The 19,366-nt window shown below is 43.6% G+C and overlaps 1 protein-coding gene across 13 annotated transcripts in view; it reads right to left on the reverse strand.

The window, feature by feature from the left end:
* The window catches only part of msi2b (musashi RNA-binding protein 2b), a 482,764-nt gene that overhangs the window by 203,477 nt on the left and 259,921 nt on the right, over positions 1 to 19,366 (reverse strand). For all 13 annotated transcript variants that reach the window (XM_069910893.1, XM_069910894.1, XM_069910898.1 and 10 more), the window contains one exon: positions 9,353 to 9,401. In XM_069910893.1, the coding sequence (XP_069766994.1) occupies positions 9,353 to 9,401 (49 nt within the window). The remainder of the gene's footprint in view (positions 1 to 9,352; positions 9,402 to 19,366) is intronic.

A 19,366-nucleotide genomic window follows, 5' to 3' on the forward strand; every position in this document is an offset into this window, starting at 1 on the left:
ATTTGACAGAAACAGCTTTGAATCTTCTGGGGCTACTGTTCTATTTAATTTGTAACTTTATATTCAACAGCAATAAAGTACATTTTCATTTACGTTAAAAAAAAGAATCTATTATAATCTTCCCAGCATGTTGAAAGTGAATGTTTTTGCCAGATATATTAAAATGATTTCTGCCAATTCCTTCCTCCCGAGCTGCCTCACTACCTAAAAATAAACTTTTATTATTTAAATGCAAAACAATCGCTCATCTACATTTAGATCATCTGTCATGTCAGTCCTGGTTTGTAAACGTGCTGATTTCTGTCACTGGCCTCACACAGATCAATCTATTCATGCATGCTTTGCATCAGGAGATCAACGGGAGCATGGAGTTGAGTTGAAACTTCTGCATAGTCAATGGTCATTTAGCCCCAACGGGACCACACCAGTTTTCTTATGCTCCGTGCCGCCCCCCAACCTACTTCACCTCAACCCTATCTCGTTCCTTCGCTTCTGTTGATCCCAATGAAGTGTGTTTATGTAGTTAAGTATATCCAATCTGAATAAGCATCGCTACCTAATGAGAAACGCGGTTGGTGTGAGGCACAAAAGTCTGCAGATTGTAGTAAACACACAGAAATACCGGAGGAACTCAGCCGGTCTCAGAAGGAGGATTACCGACATTTCGGGCCTGAGCCCTTCTTCAAGCTGAGAGTCTATAACTAAGGTTTCAGACCTGATCCGAAGGACTCATGGAGCCTGTGGGATATGATGCTGACTTGTGTTCGAAGGATTTACAAGGGCTGTGGGATCCTGGATTCTGGCTCATGGGAACCAGGTATCAGGAATTGGATGTGAGAGGGTGCTGAGGGCAAGAAGGGCCTCGGGCAATGAAGGCTTCCTGATGGTTTTGGAGGTTTGGACCTCGAGCTCGCGCTACCGATGGTTTGAACAGGAGTTTGTGAGGCTGCAGATTGGTGCCTCTGAGGGGACTCACTCATTTTTAGGGGCATCAGGCAATGCTCATGGCAACTTTTTACCTTACAGCAGACAAAAGTTGAAGAATATCATGGATATTACATTTTTTAATGTATTATTACAGGTACACCCTGCTTTGCGAATTCTCAAATTATAAAAATTCACTTTTACGAAGAAAGCCGTGTTCCTTTTTATGAAGGGATTTGAATGGGTTTTTGCTCTCACGAAAATAGCCTGCAATAGTAGTGAATGGGTCTTCACTTTTTAAAAAATTTTTTTATTTTTCACACTATAAACCATTTTGACCAAGATACATACAGACATTTTTTCTCTTGAATATACACAGTGTCATTTTCTTCCCCTTTTCCCCCCCTCCCTTCCCTCCCTCCCTCACCCCCTTTCCCATTTATTTGAAGGTCATGAATGGGTCTTCACTTTATGCCATTTCGGCTTATGAAAGGTTTCATAGGAAAGCTCTAGTTTCATAAAGCAGGGTATATCCGTACTTGACAATAAAAGGAACCTCTGAAGAAACTCTGCAGATGCTGTGATTGTAGTTAATACACATCCGGTACCGCACGGATGGCAGTCTCTTCAATCTGAGGCGCCTGCAAGCTCACACCAAGACACAAGAGAAACTTGTCCGTGAACTACTCTTTGCAGATGATGCCGCTTTAGTTGCCCATTCAGAGCCAGCTCTTCAGCGCTTGACGTCCTGCTTTGCGGAAACTGCCAAAATGTTTGGCCTGGAAGTCAGCCTGAAGAAAACTGAGGTCCTCCATCAGCCAGCTCCCCACCATGACTACCAGCCCCCCCACATCTCCATCGGGCACACAAAACTCAAAACGGTCAACCAGTTTACCTATCTCGGCTGCACCATTTCATCAGATGCAAGGATCGACAATGAGATAGACAACAGACTCGCCAAGGCAAATAGCGCCTTTGGAAGACTACACAAAAGAGTCTGGAAAAACAACCAACTGAAAAACCTCACAAAGATAAGCGTATACAGAGCCGTTGTCATACCCACACTCCTGTTCGGCTCCGAATCATGGGTCCTCTACCGGCACCACCTACGGCTCCTAGAACGCTTCCACCAGCGTTGTCTCCGCTCCATCCTCAACATCCATTGGAGCGCTCACACCCATAACGTCGTGGTACTCGAGATGGCAGAGGTCGACAGCATCGAGTCCACGCTGCTGAAGATCCAGCTGCGCTGGATGGGTCACGTCTCCAGAATGGAGGACCATCGCCTTCCCAAGATCGTATTATATGGCGAGCTCTCCACTGGCCACCGTGACAGAGGTGCACCAAAGAAAAGGTACAAGGACTGCCTAAAGAAATCTCTTGGTGCCTGCCACATTGACCACCGCCAGTGGGCTGATAACGCCTCAAACCGTGCATCTTGGCGCCTCACAGTTTGGCGGGCAGCAGCCTCCTTTGAAGAAGACCGCAGAGCCCACCTCACTGACAAAAGGCAAAAGAGGAAAAACCCAACACCCAACCCCAACCAACCAATTTTCCCTTGCAACCGCTGCAATCGTGTCTGCCTGTCCCGCATCGGACTGGTCAGCCACAAACGAGCCTGCAGCTGACGTGGACTTTTTACCCCCTCCATAAATCTTCGTCCGCGAAGCCAAGCCAAAGAAGAAAGAGTTAATACACAAAGAGTGCTGGAGAAACTCAGCAGGTTCCTTAGTATCCATAGGAGGGAAAGATACATCACCAACGTTCCAGGCCTGAGCCTTTCAAAAGATATGGTACCTTAACGAAGGGCTCAGGCCAAAATGTTTTTTTTCCCCCCAATCAGGCTCTTGAATCTCACCTTGTCACACTAATCATGGACTGCCCCGAGGCCTCAAAATGTGGTATGTTTAGTGCAGCAGTTAGTGAAATGCCATTAAAGTGCCAGCGACCTAGTTCAAATCTGGCAAAGTCTGTAAATAGTTAGTACGTTCTCCCCGTGTCTGCGGTGGGGGGGTTCCTCTGGGTGTTCTGGTTTTCTCCCACATTCCAAAGGTGTAAAGAGTCGATAGGTTAATTTGTTGCATGGGTGTATTTGGGCAACATGGACTTGTGGACTGAAAGGGGCTGTTGCTGTGCTGTATTTCTAAAGAAAAACGACTGTCTGCCCTGTTGTAATACCTCTTGCATTATGGATCTATGAACATTATCCATCTGAAGTATTATTATCTATTTTCAAAATATTTTATCCAACTAGTTTATTTTGGGATATGCAGAAGGCACATGGATGTAAGAAAAATAGAGGGTTGAGTATAAGGAAAAAATTTGATTGTTGTGGAATAAGTTTCCATGGGCTGAAGGGCCTATACAGTGCTGGAATGTTCTATGTTTAATAAGTACCTGTTAGGCTGCAGCAAGTAAGAATTTGGGTGCATCTGTACACTGTACAATTTGTATGACAATAATCTCATTCCACTGCCTAGGGCCAACACAGTGGTACAGCATTTCACGCTGTCTCTGAAAACTTAACCTTAGCTGCTGCCTGAGTGGACTCTGCATTCTCTCCCTCGAACTGTGCCAGTCTTCCTGGGTGTTCCAGTTTCCTCTCACTTCCAAAGATGTTTCTGGTAGGTAAAATTCCCTCATGCCTGGAGAACCAGAGCAAAAATATTCTGTGCTGTGTCTTGTGTGTGCATGCGTGTGCACTAGACAGACCCACAATCGTGGGTCTGTCTAGTTGTCTATGAACAGTCAGATGATAACAAACTTGAACTTCAATTGATAGGCGTGAGAGAGAGAATAGGTCACTAGGAAATATCAGGAAGGGATGGGATTGCTCTGAGAACTGACAGAGATTCAATGGGCCAAAAGGCCTTCTGTGTTGAATGACACAGTAAATATGCATCCAAAATCCAAACTATGACACATTCAGGATGCCCAAATTGAAAAGGTTTCTGCAGGCTCCCAGGATTTACAAAGTAAACAAAAAAAATTTGAAGTGTAATAAATATTTACATTTAAAGCCAATGAATTGCGTACAAAAACTAGTACAGTAAAAACCCCTGGTATCTAACACCTATAGTATGGAGATTGCTAGATGCCAGATAAGTATATTTTCCAGTTCCTTGAGATTGCTTATTTGTGTGGGCTGGCAAACCAATGGCGAGGTGTGTCCATTTTAAACTTGGGTATTTTTTTACCTATTTGCTTTCTCTTTTTTTTTGCCGCCAGTTGCTTGAATTCACGATACCAGAGGTTTTACTATATTAAGAACCAATAAAGATTAGAGTCTGTATTTCAAATTTATCAGTGTATCAAAATAGATAGAAACACCTGCTTAATCCCAAGGATTTGTGAGAAGAAATGTTCCACCATCTGCAATAAGCAATGAGCTCCAAAGATTATCTGGACAAGCAATGAGCTCCAAAGATTATCTGGACAAACAAGTTTTTCCTGAGATGAATGAAACCCTCCTGGAAAGTGAAATCAAATTTCTGCCCTGTTGAACCTCTCTTCCTTCAGGAGATGAGCAAAGTCTTCAGACTTCCCTTTTATTATTGCTCCCACATTTGAGCTCTAAGCCTTCTCCATTACCTCCACAACATTCTCCATCAAAGCATTGCAGAGTTTTTTTTAATAAAAGTGCTATTTAACCAAATGTTGGTGTCCATGCCTTCCTGGAAATGAGGTGAACAAATACATTCCAAGGGCAACAAAGGAGAGTGCCATTGCCTCAGCTCCAGAGAGCCAAGCCCAAAACATTGGTTATGCGCCTTTATCTTGGACCATAAGAGATAGGAGCAGAAATGGGCTATTCAGCCCATCTAGTCTGCCCTACCATATCATCATTGTGGCCCTGTGGTCATTCCCCCACCATATTGTATGGGCGCCTGCCTACATTTTGTCCATACCTTGGTGAAGGGCACAAGCCCAAAATGTTGGCTATGTTATTATCTTTGCTATATGCTGTTTAACCTGCTGAGTTTCTCCAGCATGGTTTTCACCAATTGGCTGCAACACTCCTTGCACTGAACAGTGACCACACTTTCAAATCCTCCTCTCTAGTTTCCAGCTCAGAACCTCTCTGCTTCTCCGGTGCTCCATAACATTAGCAGCACTTGCTGAGCCAATTCATTTGTGACTCCGGGACTGGAAAAGGTTAGGGATGACGGTCCTGTCTCATTAACAATTTCTCAGTTCACTCGCCGAAGTCTCTGGCAGTTCAGCAATGTTGAGCTCACACTGCAATGGATTTCATCAAAGTTAAAATGGACATCCGGGATGCACAATTCCCCACATCTATTACTGCTAACACATGTTCCCGAGTGTTGAAAGATTCTGCATGTATGTTTAATAATGGCATGCAGATTGTAGCCTGTGCTTAAAGTGAGGTTTTCCTTTGTAAAAAGGATATCAAAATTATTTCAGACTGTTCATCTTTTAAGCTATCAAATGTCTTCTAAAAATAAATTATATTGTTTAAATGCAAAACAATTTCTAATCTACATTTCAATCAACTGAGTTGTCAGTCTTGCTTTCTAACATGCTGTTTCTGTTCCAGATTCCTCTGAGATCCATTTTAGAAGCACCAAGAGCAAATTAAAGTATTTTACAAATATGGCTCCAAATGTCACTCATCACGCCTGTCACATTTTTGATGTCGCATTTTAAACATGCTCACGGCGAGCGTGGCCACTGGAGACCTGCAGGCAATGGGAGCTGTTGAATGTCTGTGGATTGTAGGATGGAGCAAAAACAGAAACGCTGGAGGAACTCAGCAGGTCCCGCAGACATTTAACTACCCATTTGGATCTGAGCCCTTGATGAACAGCTCAAGCCCGAAACATTGGTTATATATGCGAGTCCTGCTGAGTCCCTCCAGCATTTTTGGGTTTTTACTACAATCATGTCTGTAGACTTTCATGTCTCACTCCATCGCAGACTGGAGGAATGGACTAACCAAATAACCATATAACAATTACAGTATGGAAACGGGCCATATTGGTCCTTCTAGTCCGCACCAATTTACGTGAAACTAGTTCCACCTATCTACCCCTTGCCCATAACCCTCCAACCCCCTCACATCCATGTACTCATCTAACCACCTCTTAAATGCCGCAACTACTTCTTCCGGAAGGTCAATCTACTCAGCCACCACTCTATGAGTGAAGAAGCATCCTCTTATATTAGGTCTAAAGTTTTGCTTCCTAACCCTTAACTTATGAACCCTTGTCCCAATCTTCCTACCCTCAGGGGAAAGAGCCTATTCATATACACTCCATCTATTCCCTTCATAATTTTAAATACCTCTATCAAATCCCCTCTCAACCTTCTATGGTGTAATTGTGTAAAACATGAAGGCAGTGAAAACTTCTGAGCTTCACCAGTTTAACTTCCAAAAAGGTCTCAGGACTAAAACTTCCAGTCCCCAGGCTGGACTGCTTCATTGTGTGACCATAGACGTCTAACCCTTATATATTGCCATCCCCCATAAAGAAGGATTCAAAGCTGATAACCATTCTGGCCATCAGTCTTGCTCTCCTCAATCTGAGGGTCATGAGTTCCAGCTATTAATCTCCTTCTCCAAGGCCCACTCTCTCTATCTAATTCCATTCTCTCTATCACCGGGCAGCATGGTTAGCGCCACATTATTACAGCGCCAGTGACTCGAGTTTTTACATCCTCCCCGTGTCTATGTGGGTTTCCTTTGGATGCTCCAGTTTCCTATGGGGTGTTGTAGGTTAATTGGGGGGCATGGGCTCATTGGCCAATAGGGCCTGTAACCGTGCTGTATGTCTAAATTTTAAAGAATGCAATCCAAGCTTGTTCCTTTTGCCAAATTTGGCCTGTATCTTTCTAAATGTTTCCTGCTGAAATGCCTTTTAATTTAATTTTAAATTTTAGTTTAGCCCAAGGCACTCTAGTTCCCTCCCACCTTCCAAAAACGTACAGGGTTTGTAGGTTAATTGGTGTATTTTGACAGCACGGGCTATTGGGCTGGAAGACCCTGTCAGTGTGCTGTATGTCTAAATTTGATTTAAAATTTAACAACTGCATTTTCCCAATGTTTGCTCCATATCCTTTGCTGTCCCCCATCTAATACATTTGATGATATTCTACATTACTCATGGGGAGGATATGACCACACAGCCCCTTTAAGACTGCTCTGCCATTTGAGAAGGACCTCAAGCGCTCACTCCAATTTTCTTCTCCCATCACATGTACCTAAATCTCCCCTCATCTTCAATTGCTTGCTGCCTGTCAATCAACAGGCACACCAGTGAAATAGAATGGTAATAAGGTGCTATTAAAATAGAGGCAATTTTGCCTCTCTCAAGATGCTCTGACCCTGAGGAACCAAATGAACTCAGCCAATTGCAAAGACACAGAAATGCTGGTAGAACTCAGCAAGTCTTTCAGCATCCATAGGAGCCAAAGATAATACCCGAAGCTTCAGGCATGTCGGTTATGTACCTTTTTCCCCTGTGGATGCTGCGAGACCTGCTGAGCTCCACCAGCATTTCTGTGTTTTAACCACAATCACAGCATCCACGGACTTTCATATTTCACCCCCTCAGCCAATAGCAACCCGATCTTTCAGAGGATGAAACAGTTTCCCCGGCAAACTATTCAAATCAGAGCAATTTCATGCCTTTCACAAAGTGAGAAGTGTATCAGGGAGCAGTGAAAATAGAGGCCACAGGCCCAACATCACCATCTCTTTCCGAGTGGCTGAGATTCTCCCTGATAATCACAATCCCTGTATCCTCCCTTGCTATATTTTGAAGTATGGAATACAGTAAAAGGCTTCTTTTTGCAAGCTATGCGGGCAAGTTAGACCATACTGTGGGTAGTGCAATAACAAGAAGTGAAATAGTGTAGGATATGAAGAAAGGACAATTAAGCAATATTTCAAGGGCATCATCCTTTGCCAGTATAACCCCCATTCCAGAGTCTGATAACAGCAGACTTTAAGCTGGAAGTTTGTGCCTTCAAGCTCTTGCACCTTCTGCCCGATGGAATGGTAGAGAAAAAGGTGTATTCGGATGGACGGGCTTTGCTGAGACAGTGGGAGAAATAGACAGAGTAGATGATTGGGAGGCTGCCATTTGTGGTGGCTACTGACTGCCCTCAGTTCACTACACAGGGCTGCTTCAACATGCTCAGTTGGTTATCAAAATGGATGGTACAGAGCAAGAGGTAGCATTGTACCGATGAACCTGTGTTTCATTACATGAGAGACACAATACAAAGCCAATCAAAGGATGGAAGCACGTCAACAGTCCATTGATATCACGGCACCAGAATCCTGGTTCAGGTGAGGTTTATCAGATTGAGTATGGCATCAGCAATACCCATCTCTGCTGAGCAGGGATAGAGCACAGAACATGACTGCACAGTACAGGTCTTTCCACCCACGACATTGTGCCGATCTAATCTACAATCTAAACCTTCCCTACCTCACCCTCATAACCCTCTAGTTCTCTTGCATTTTTCATGTCCCTATTGTACCAGCCTAAGTAACCACCCCTGGGAATGCATTCCAGGAATCCACCACTCTGTATGAAGAAACTTACCCCTGATGTCTCACCTAAATTTTCCTCCCATCGCCTTGTACTGATGTCCTCTGGTGTTTGATACTCTAATCCTGGGAAAAAGGTGCTGGTTGTCCATCTTATCTATGTACCTAGTAGTACTTTATTGTCACTTCTCATCCTTCTATGCTTCAAAGAAAAAAACCCTTGCTTTTCTAGCCAGTTAACATGCTGGTAAATCTCTGCATCTCTCCATAACCTTCCTGTAATGAGGCAACCAGAACTGAACACAATATTCCAATTATGGTCGAACCAGAGTTTTACAGAGTTTCAACATTACTCCACAACTCCTGAACTCAATCCCCCCTACTAATGAAGGCCAGGATAACATACGCCTTCTTAACTGCCCCATCAATGTGTGCGGCAACCTTGAGAGAGCTATGGATTTGGACCCCACACTGTTATGAATCCTGCCATTAACCACGTACACCACCTTCAAGTATGACCTTCCAAAATGCATCACTTGGGCAACAACCCTGTTTCTTATAGGAACTTCAAATGCATTAGAATATTGACTGGTATTTATCAGGTGATATATTACATAATGTGTGAACATTCCAAACTGCCTTTACATGAGGTTAATTTGTGCGCATCCCTTATAGTCTGCCTGGTCTCTCCTGTGGATTCACATAATCTAATTCCAAACAGCTCCTCCCTCCAACCTGTGACCTTCCTGAGCTATCCATGCTCTGAAGTTTTTCAGGCAAGACCTGACTTAGTTTCAGGTCTACAGCGTGCGGGATCGCCAATTATATAAATGTCCTTGGCACTAAACTGGATCACACAGTTGGCATGGGATCTCCTTAGTCGAGGGTTGTGTTGAAGATCTCACTTACCTCTATGCCTGTTTGTTGTTTTATCAAACATCAGCATGGCATCCTCAACCTGCAATACATAAAGGAGGTCACATTAGAGATACATATGTTAACTTCAGTAAAAACTCAAAAGTAATCCTTGGAACAAAGGAGGTTGAGAGATCTCATGAGTTGTGCAAAGTCATGAGCCATTCAGCAAGTGGGGTAACAAGAGGAAGCTTTTCCAATAACAGACAGTTCCGGGACCAGGAGATATCTATTTAAAATTTTGGACAAAAGGAGGGTTATGAATGGAAAATATTTACCTCCCATGGGGAATAATTAGAATCCAGAATTGACTACCTGTAGGAGTGGTGGAAATAGAATTAGTCAAAGAATTGGACAGAAATCTGAGTGAGAATAATTTACAGGACTAGGGAGAAAGTGTGGGGGAAATAGGACTCTGCCATCAGACAGGATGTGCAATGGTTGGTTGGGAGAGGTTGTTTGCAGGTAAAGAGACACCTGGCTTTTACAAGTGAGATTGGAAGAGTTCAGGGTCAACAGGTTCATGTGGGAGTGAAGGGCAAGGATTGGGAACACTGGGACAAAGGATCATGGATAGAACTTAATGCAGATGTGCAAAGTGATGCATTTTGTTATGGAACTCTAAGCGAGGAGAGACAAGGAGAAGGGTAGGCCCCTGGAGTGTGTTGTGGAGCAGAGAGACCCAGGGACCACAGGTAGACAAGGTGGTGAAGAAAGTGAAGGCATGCTTGCTTTTCCTGGCTGAAGGTTGTGGTACAAGAGTTAGGATGTTGTGTCCTTCCCTGGTTGCTATACTGTAGGAGAGGATGAAGGAAAGACTCACAAAGACTTGGGAGTACCCAAGTTTGAAGGAGAGATTGGATGGCCTGGGTTTTTTCCCCTGGAGCACCAGAGGCATCCCCGGGGTAGATAGCCAGATTTGGTTTCCTTTGGAAGCTGCATCTAAAACTTGAGGGCATCAGTTTAAGGTGAGAGGAAAGAGGTTTAAAGGGGATCTAAACAGTATCTGGGAGAAGGTGGTAGAGGCAGGAAGAGTTGGAGCATTTACGAGGCATCTAGACAGGTGCCTGGGCTGGGGGCAAAAGGAATTAACACAAGTGGGAGCAGTACAATGATAGATGCAGTGGGTTGAAGGGCCTGTATCAACTCTATACCCCCCACCCCCCCCCCCCACAAGGCAACTCAATGGACCAAACAGCCTCTTTTTGATTCCATGATTCAATCAACATATCTATCAGGCAGCATGGTGGGAATACAATTTTACAAACAACGTTACAATGTTCTCTTGACTGTGGCAGCTCTAAATGGAAAAACCAAGAGTAAATGGATCCATATGGGAGACAGAGGAAGGAAGTGACAAGAAAATGGAGGAGAAGAAGGGACAGGGGCAACATGCCTGAATGGTCTCTGCTTGTGTTTATATTTCAAGTCTATTCCTATCACATTGACACCTTCTTAGCCTTTTAAACCTCTTCCTTCCTTTTTCTTTTGAAAATATTTTTACCGAGTTTTTAAAAACTCTTTACACAAGGTAAATAAGTGACAAAAGAAATCAAATCATGTCATGTACATCTCATATTGTAAATTAGAAGCAAAACATAATTATTACAGAACTTTTGTTCATGACATCAAATTCTATAATTATAATAATTAAACAATTAAATCATATGTTGTACTATGTCCAAAAATAATACTGAATACAAAAATTATACAATAAAGGCAAAATTCCCCTATACAATATACTTTATACTTCTCTGATGTGATCATATTCTGTGATATGATCCGTGATCTATACTTAAACCCCTCCCCTTTTACTTATTTGTCTTAATAATAAAAAAGGAAGAAAAAAAATTTTTCTTCCTACCCCTCCCTCTAAACAAGGTTATCTGTATATATCGCAAACATGAATCGAATAATTGCCCCCAGGCACCAGAAGGGAATCCCTGGAGCATCCCCACACTTCAATCCTCAAACGATGAGAATAATCCATGAACAGGCCCCAGATCTTATCAAATTCATACTTTGCATCTTTAATATTGGATCTAATTTTTTACATATTTGACCATCAAATATGAGTGGGAGAAATATTATCTTTCCACTCCATCAAACTCTCTCGCCTAGTTATCAACGAAGCAAAAGATCGGATTCTCTTCTGGGTTGAGGACAGAGATATTTCCTCTGCTAGAGAAAAACCAAAGAAAGCCATCAAAGGACATGGTTCTAATTTAGTATTAAGAAAGAACTGACATTAATGTTTGGAAAATCTTTTTCCAAAAATGTTCTGAGCTTGGACTCTCTCAAAACATATGAATCAATGAAGCTTCAAAAACTTTTTAACATCACGTAATGGATCCATATCAACGTTAAAACAAGATCATTTAACTTTAGACATATGTATTCTGTGCACCACCTTAAATCGCACTAAACAATGTCGTGCACAGAATGAAGACTCGTTGATCAAATTAAGAGATGTGTTAAACCTCTCCCTATCCCCTCTCTCAATGCTGATTTTCCTCAACCACTCCCAATATTTGCAGCATGACCTTGCCCTACCCACATTTTGAAGGATTCTATTCAAACCACCGTCTACACTGAAATTAAAGAAATTTCCCCTGATTTATTCATCAGATCCATTATTGGCTGTTCGTTCCAGCAGTGAACTTCTGATCATTTCGGAGCTGCAGAACCAAGAGTTTGGGTTCACTACTGAAACAGACAGGACGCCGTGCGGCTGCAAAGGCTGTGGGAGAGCTGGAGGTGAATCCACAGTCACATGGTGACTCTGAAGGGACTCTCCCTTGCTTCTATTTCTCTTACTGGTGGGGGTGCCACTTTGTGCGCCTTTATGGCAAATGAAAGTGAACAAATTTTGTTCCTTGTGTACATGACAATAAGGGAATCTTTAACTATTATGAACTTATAATGATAGGAACATTGAAGTTTCAAACCCATGCTGTTCTGTAATTGGAAAATAAGCTCATCACTCAACTTTCCCAATAATACAAAACTCAAAAAAAATTAGCAATAAAATAAAAAGTTTTAAGCTTGCTAATCAAACCACCAGCACAAAGGATTTAATTAAAATCAGGTCCTTGGTGGGATTCCAATCTGAACAATGGAACTCAAAGGGAATCGCCTCAAGTCTCAGTTGCCAACTATTACTGGAAAGTGAAAATACTTTTTTTTTCCTCAGGGGCTCTCAGGTCAAGATCTCAGGAGAGAGACTGGTGGACAGTGGAGGATTGTGGTAGGGGTGTGTGAGAAAGGTGAATCACTGTCCCCTCACTAGAATTGAAGGGCTTGGGGTGCAAATGCAGATCTAGCGATCTGAGAGACAGGGGCTAAAGTCACCTGTGAAACCTGAGCCTGGCAGGAAACCACACCATTGGACATCGAGGGGGAATCTCTGGGATGCAGAGGGAAGAAGGGTTGATAGAAAAGACATATCAAATCAGACTACTGTTTGGCTACCACCCTCTTGTATAAAATGACATTGAATGCTTCTTAATGCAAAAAGAAAATCCAATTCTTGGAGTAAGCTTCAGTGTGAAATAACAACTCAATTTCTATTCACTTCAGTGGTTTGAAGCCTGGATCTTATTTTATCTCAAAACACTGAATCTCACTGTTGACCGACCGTGGCAATAATAGATTGCCAAGTGCTTAATCCCAGACGCACACCTGCAGCCCGACTGATCGTGCCCGTGTCCTCCTCCCATGGAAGTGACTCCAGACATCTCCAAATGCAGCGTGCTGTCAAAACCCTGGACAGTGCAAGAGAGGAATTCTTCAGCAGTTTTACTAATGGACAGACACCATAATAGTTGGATTGGACACTCAAACAGATGTCCCAATGCACTTCATAAGCACTGAATTGCTTTCGTGTGATACCAAATAGGAAATATACAAGAAGCTATCATAAATAGATAAAGTCTTGATTGCCTACTTTAGTGTCATAGAGGTCTACAACATGGGAAGCAGGCCCTTCAGCCCTACTTGTCCATGCTGACCCAAGCTAATTCCATTTGCTTGCTTCAAAATCTTTCCTATCCATGTCCAAATGTCTTTCCAATGTGACAACTGCCCCAACTTCCACTCCTTCCTATGATTGCTCATTTCATGTACCCTTCTGGACATTTTCCCCCTCACCTTTTACCTATGCTTTCTTCCTAGGATATGTGTTTAGCCCTCTAATCTGCTCTCACTACACCCATGACTGTGTAGCTGAGCACAATTCAAATGCCATAGACACATTTACCGATGATACCACGGTTGTCAGCAGGTTCACAGTGAGTTAGATCAGCTAGCCGAGTGGTGTTACAAGCAAAACCATGTACTCAACATAGCAAAACTTAGGAATTTATTGTGGACTTCAGGAAACCAGGAGAACACAAACCAGTTCTCATCGAGGGGCCAGCAGTGGAGAGGGCAAAGAACTTCAAATTCCTAGGGGTCAACATCTCTGAAGATCTATCCTGGGGCCTTCATGTCAGTGCATCCATGAAGAAGGCTCAAGGAGCTTAAGTAATGTCACAAAGACTCTTGCAAATTTCTATAGGTGTACCATGGAGAGCATTCTGACTGGTTGGTCGTGCTAATGCACAGGACAGGAAAAGACTAAGAGGGTTGTAAACTCAGATGGAGCCATCATAGGCATTAGACTTCACTCCATTACGGAGACCTTTAAGAGGCATTGTCTATCATCAAGGACCCTCACCACCTAGGGCAATGAACCTACAGATACTACCTCACATTTTTTTAAAAATCTTTTGCACTTGTTCTTTATTTTTAAACATCATATTTATGGAATTATAATTTTTGCACCTGTAGTGCACAATATGGCTGCTGCAAAACAACCTATTTTGTGACACAGGTTCATGGCAATAAACCTGATTCCGATAAAGTTCCTCAATGAGGAAGTTCTCCAATAGATGCAAAGGTTCAGTTCCATTCGTGAGTTCTCAATGAATGAAGCTGCATCTGCCTACATACAGCAGGACCTCGAGCAGATTCCGGAATGGGCCTGACAGGCGGCTAATATTATTTGCACCATGTGCATGCCAGCCCATCTCCAATAACTGGCAGTCTAACTACTCATTCACAACCCCTACCATCAATAGAGATCACCAGCGTGTGCCTTTCAATGGGACCTGCCAAGTAAACCATAAGAAGTCCATAAGACACTGAAGCAGAATTAGTCCATTCGACCCATCGAGTCTGCCTCATCTTTTGAATCATAGATGATGTAATCTCCCATTCCCTTGCCTTTTCTCCATAATCTTTGACACCTTTATTATTATGCAGTTGTGGATATTATTGCTTAAAAGATAGGTGAGAGCAGTCATCCTCAACCTTTTTTTGACGATGGCCCCCTTGGGACTCAGCTCAAGGTTTATAGGCCCCCTTCCCTGTAAAGCGGTCAGGTTTAGTTGATTTCTTCCGCATTTCTCTCTGACAGACGACATAAAAAACAAAAAAATATTTGATGATTTCAGTCCGTGCCCCTCTTAAACAGCCCTGGTTGAGATTGGATAGGTTAAAATGGAGAGTGTATTCTTCACTGTGATTCACGACTAAACATCCTAAGGCACACATTAAAGAGTTTATTAAACACGCTCTTCACTTACCAGTAAAAGGGTAACTTCAACAACACACTAGGTAACCCATTCTCAATGGCTGACCTACACCCCCCCCCCCCAGGGGCTGAAGCACATTAAAAGTGGGGGGGGGGGGGGGGCACGGACTAAAATCTGATTTTTTGGAGTCGGTAGAAGTACGGAAGAAACCAACTGAACTTGACTGCTTCACAGGCAAAGGGATCCGTAAACTTTGAGCAGGGCCTAGGGGTACCACAGCCAAAAAACAGGTTGAGAATGGCTGCCCTAGATCAACGCTAGTGTGCCAGGCAACAAGCAACCCTTCTACCAACCCAGCCATTCATTTTTCTGTCCCTAGTGGATTGTGGTTGTTAGTGTGAGCGACCTACCAAATTCACTGCAGTCACTACATCACAAGGCAAGACAGTGAATAGATAACCACTAGCATCTAAAGCACATCAGATGCGGTGGCACGGTTAGCGCGACACGATATTAGCACCAGTGACTTGGGTTTGAATCCAGCACTGTAAGGTGTTTGAACACTCCCTGTGGGTTTTCCCCAGATGTCCCCGCTTCGTCCCACCTTCCAAACCTTATGGGGTAAATTTGGGTGGAATTGGGTGGCACGGGTTTACTTTGCACGTCTCCAGAATGGAGGACCATCGCCTTCCCAAGATCCTGTTATATGGCGAGCTCTCCACTGGCCACCGTGACAGAGGTGCACCAAAGAAAAGGTACAAGGACTGCCTAAAGAAATCTCTTGGTGCCTGCCACATTGACCACCGCCAGTGGGCTGATAACGCCTCAAACCGTGCATCTTGGCGCCTCACAGTTTGGCGGGCAGCAACCTCCTTTGAAGAAGACCGCAGAGCCCACCTCACTGACAAAAGGCAAAGGAGGAAAAACCCAACACCCAACCCCAACCAACCAATTTTCCCTTGCAACCGCTGCAATCGTGTCTGCCTGTCCCGCATCGGACTTGTCAGCCACAAACGAGCCAGCAGCTGACGTGGACTTTTTACCCCCTCCATAAATCTTCGTCCGCGAAGCCAAGCCAAAGAAATAAAATTTTAAAATGTAATTTAAAAGTACTACACATACATATCTTTAAGTCAAAACAACACAACAGGAGAAGCAGTCGAACTGTGGATCACAAGATAAAAAACAATGAATTATCATGACACGGTTATTAAGTCTATAGAAGAGTTAAAAAGTTGCCAAGGAAAATAAAATATGATGATGGAATGGGAGCATTTTAGAATTCAGCGAAGGACTATGATAAACCCAAAACTGAAACACAAAACAAAGGGAAATAAAATGGTAGAAAGATAAATATTGAAGTACAAAGGAATAAACTAACAGCAGCAAACAGGAGCAGGAGAATTTATAATGGGGAATAAAGGAAAAATGGGTAACTGGTGAGTCTGATAACTGATAAATCTACAGAACATTTTGATGTACAGCCAGAAATTTGAAAGGACTGGCAACAGAAATAATGGGGGGGGGGGGGGGGGGGCGTGCGTGTGTGCGCGCGGGCAAGAGAGAGATAGTCTGGATAAAAGCTGTTTTGTCTTGTTGTCTATGTAGAGTCAAATGATAATAAACTTGAATGTGAGTCTTGTTCATTATCAATATATTACAGGCAAATGCCAACAAAGTTGAATTAATGCCATAAATATCAACAACCAATTTCCATTAACCCCCTTCCTTGGTCTTTCCCTACCCTTCTGACTCCCTTCCTCGAGCTCCCCGCCCCTTCCCTTCCTTCTGTCAGACAGCTACACTTCTTAACCCTCTGCCCTCTCCCCATCTCTTCTCAGCTAGTTTCTCCGACCCTCTCACCTATGTGTTACCTTTTACCTGTTAGCCTGTACTCCTTCTCATAATGTCACTCACAGAGGAGATAAGGTGGTGTTCTTGCATGTGGCATAATCGAACGTTCAGAAAGTGCTCAATGAGGTCCATTTCAGAGGTTGGTGAACAGGTCAAAGCACATGGAATTGTGGATAATGTACTCACACAGTCTTTACCCCAGGGTAGGGAAGTCCAGAACTTGAGGGCATTGATTAAGGTGAAATGGGAGTAAGTTTTCCACAGAGTCCTGGGTATATGAAATGAGGTGGAACAATTTCTACTTTTAAGAGGTTTGATGGAGATGTGGCCCAAATGCAGGCAATTGGGGTGAATGTATTTAAGCCAATTGGTCATCATGGATTAGCTGGCCTGTCGTCTCACTCTATAAATCTATGAATAAAGAGTTGTAGACAGAATAAATGAACAAGATTCCTTCATTGTTATGTTACAGAACAGAACATGTTAATATTACTCAAAATTGCCTTCTGCCTGCTGCAAGGCAAAGTGTTGCCATTAGTGAGTGCCATCTGACGCCCCTCACAGTATGAGGGAAAGAGAAGCAAAAAATAGTCCCTTCAGAGACACCGAGTGACCGTGGATTTGCCTCCAGCGCCCCTATAGCCGCACAGACTCCTGTTCAATTCATCGGCGAACTGAGCTCCAGATCCAAACCTCCGGCACGATCAGGAAGCCTTCAGTGCCCAAGGCCCCTCAGCAGCCCCTCAAATCCCTGTTCTTATACCCAGTTCCCATGAGCCAGTCTCCAGCAGCCCAAAGCCTGGGTGGGTCCCTGAGCTGGTTTGCTGCTGTGGTCAACTTCCCTGCAGTCCTTCTCATTGGGGGTAGGGGGCTGATGGGTGAAGGGGTGGTGGGGGGGGGTGGTGTTCTCCCCGTTTCTAGTGCCCTGTGCTGGTCTGCTGCAGTTCCCCCCCCCCGTGGTCATTGCCAAACACAGGGGCCACCATCTTTGGCACAGATCTCCATGAATGCAATGAAGAGCCACAAACATGTCCTTCTCAGTTTGGTAGGCAATGACAGGGGACCTGTGAATGACCCAACTTGGAATCAACAATTGAACTGAAAGGATCAAAAGTAACATTTCTAAGATTACTAACAAAACAAAAGCGAAGTGAAGGTTTTACAAATGATGAGAACATAAAGCAGATCAAGTGAATCTAGGGATGTCAATTAAGTGAGTAACAACATAGGAGATGGAGCACAAAATTGGAAATCTGAGGTTATTTGTAAGCAAAATGAAATTTGATTGGAAAATGGTGATGTTGAAAGAAACCCAAATATCTTTGTACATAAGCCACATTCAGGTGCGGTAGGCCAATAAGAAGTTCTTTATTGGAAGAGGATTTGAGAGCGAGTGTTCAGATATTTTGTTACCAATATACAGGACTTTTTAAATTTAAGTATTATTTTAAATTTAGACATACAGCACGGAAACAGGCCCTTTCAAGCCACGAGCCCTACCACTACACCCCCTCTACATTTTGAATGGCAGAAGGAAACTGGAGCACCCGGAGGAAACCTACACAGACAGCACGGGATTTGAATCCCCGTTGCTGACTCCGTAACAGCATTGTGCTAACCGCTACACTAACCATGCTGCTCGATATGGAATGGGATGCACACAGGATGCCACCAGGCTGGGCCTTCACTGAACACACCGTTGGACTTGGGAGATACCTCAACATCCCGTCAAAATCCCAGCGCCTCCAGCGCTGTGCAACTACCTTTACCAGTAGCAGTGGTTCCACCTCCTTCACAGACAAGTTAAAGGTAGACATTAAACTCATAGGAGAGCAGTGACTTTCTGTCATGCTGCAAATAAAATTAACATAAAAAACAAATCTATATTGAATGTTCAGATTGGAATTTAAGAAAGGGTTGAGGTTAGTACAAGAGGAAGAAAGGAAGAGAGAGCTGTCCTGAACAAGATCTGGAGCTTGGCTGTTGATGGCCTGCTCCATGAGAGTGCCCTGCGAACCGACCTCTCTTCCCAGCCCCAATGCAATGCATCGCTCAAGGTTAGCATTTCATGCAAGTTCCCCCAACCTCAAATAAATGCCCTTGTTTCCAGCCCATCGCCTCACAAAGTCATCACATCTCTGCTGATCAAAGCAGTGACTAAATATTTTAATGACTGTCTGCGTCCCTGCAGTAATTGCCTGACCTCAATAGAGTTCTCATCAATTGGACCCAATCAAGCCCATGAAAAGAAAGCTGACCTGCACTCTCCGCCTGAAGTTCGTGCACCAATTTCATGGACTGCTCAGACAGTGAGTCACAGCTTCCAGGCACCACACGCACCTCACTGCAGTGCAGCCACTGCTTCCAGCGGTCCACTGACTCAGCCCCACACCAGCCTCCCTCTCCACCTCTTCCGCTCTCATTTCCTGGGGCTAACTTCGACTTTCTCCACAGTGATCAAGGGAGCCACAGGATCACCAGACAGAAGGTGAGAAATTCAGAGACAAAGACTTCAGATGCTGGAATCTGGAGCAAAACCAAGGAGTAACTCAGCAGGTCGAGTCAGTGAAAAAGAATG

This window comes from Narcine bancroftii, chromosome 14 (assembly GCF_036971445.1).
Source record: "Narcine bancroftii isolate sNarBan1 chromosome 14, sNarBan1.hap1, whole genome shotgun sequence".
NCBI lineage: Eukaryota > Metazoa > Chordata > Chondrichthyes > Torpediniformes > Narcinidae > Narcine > Narcine bancroftii.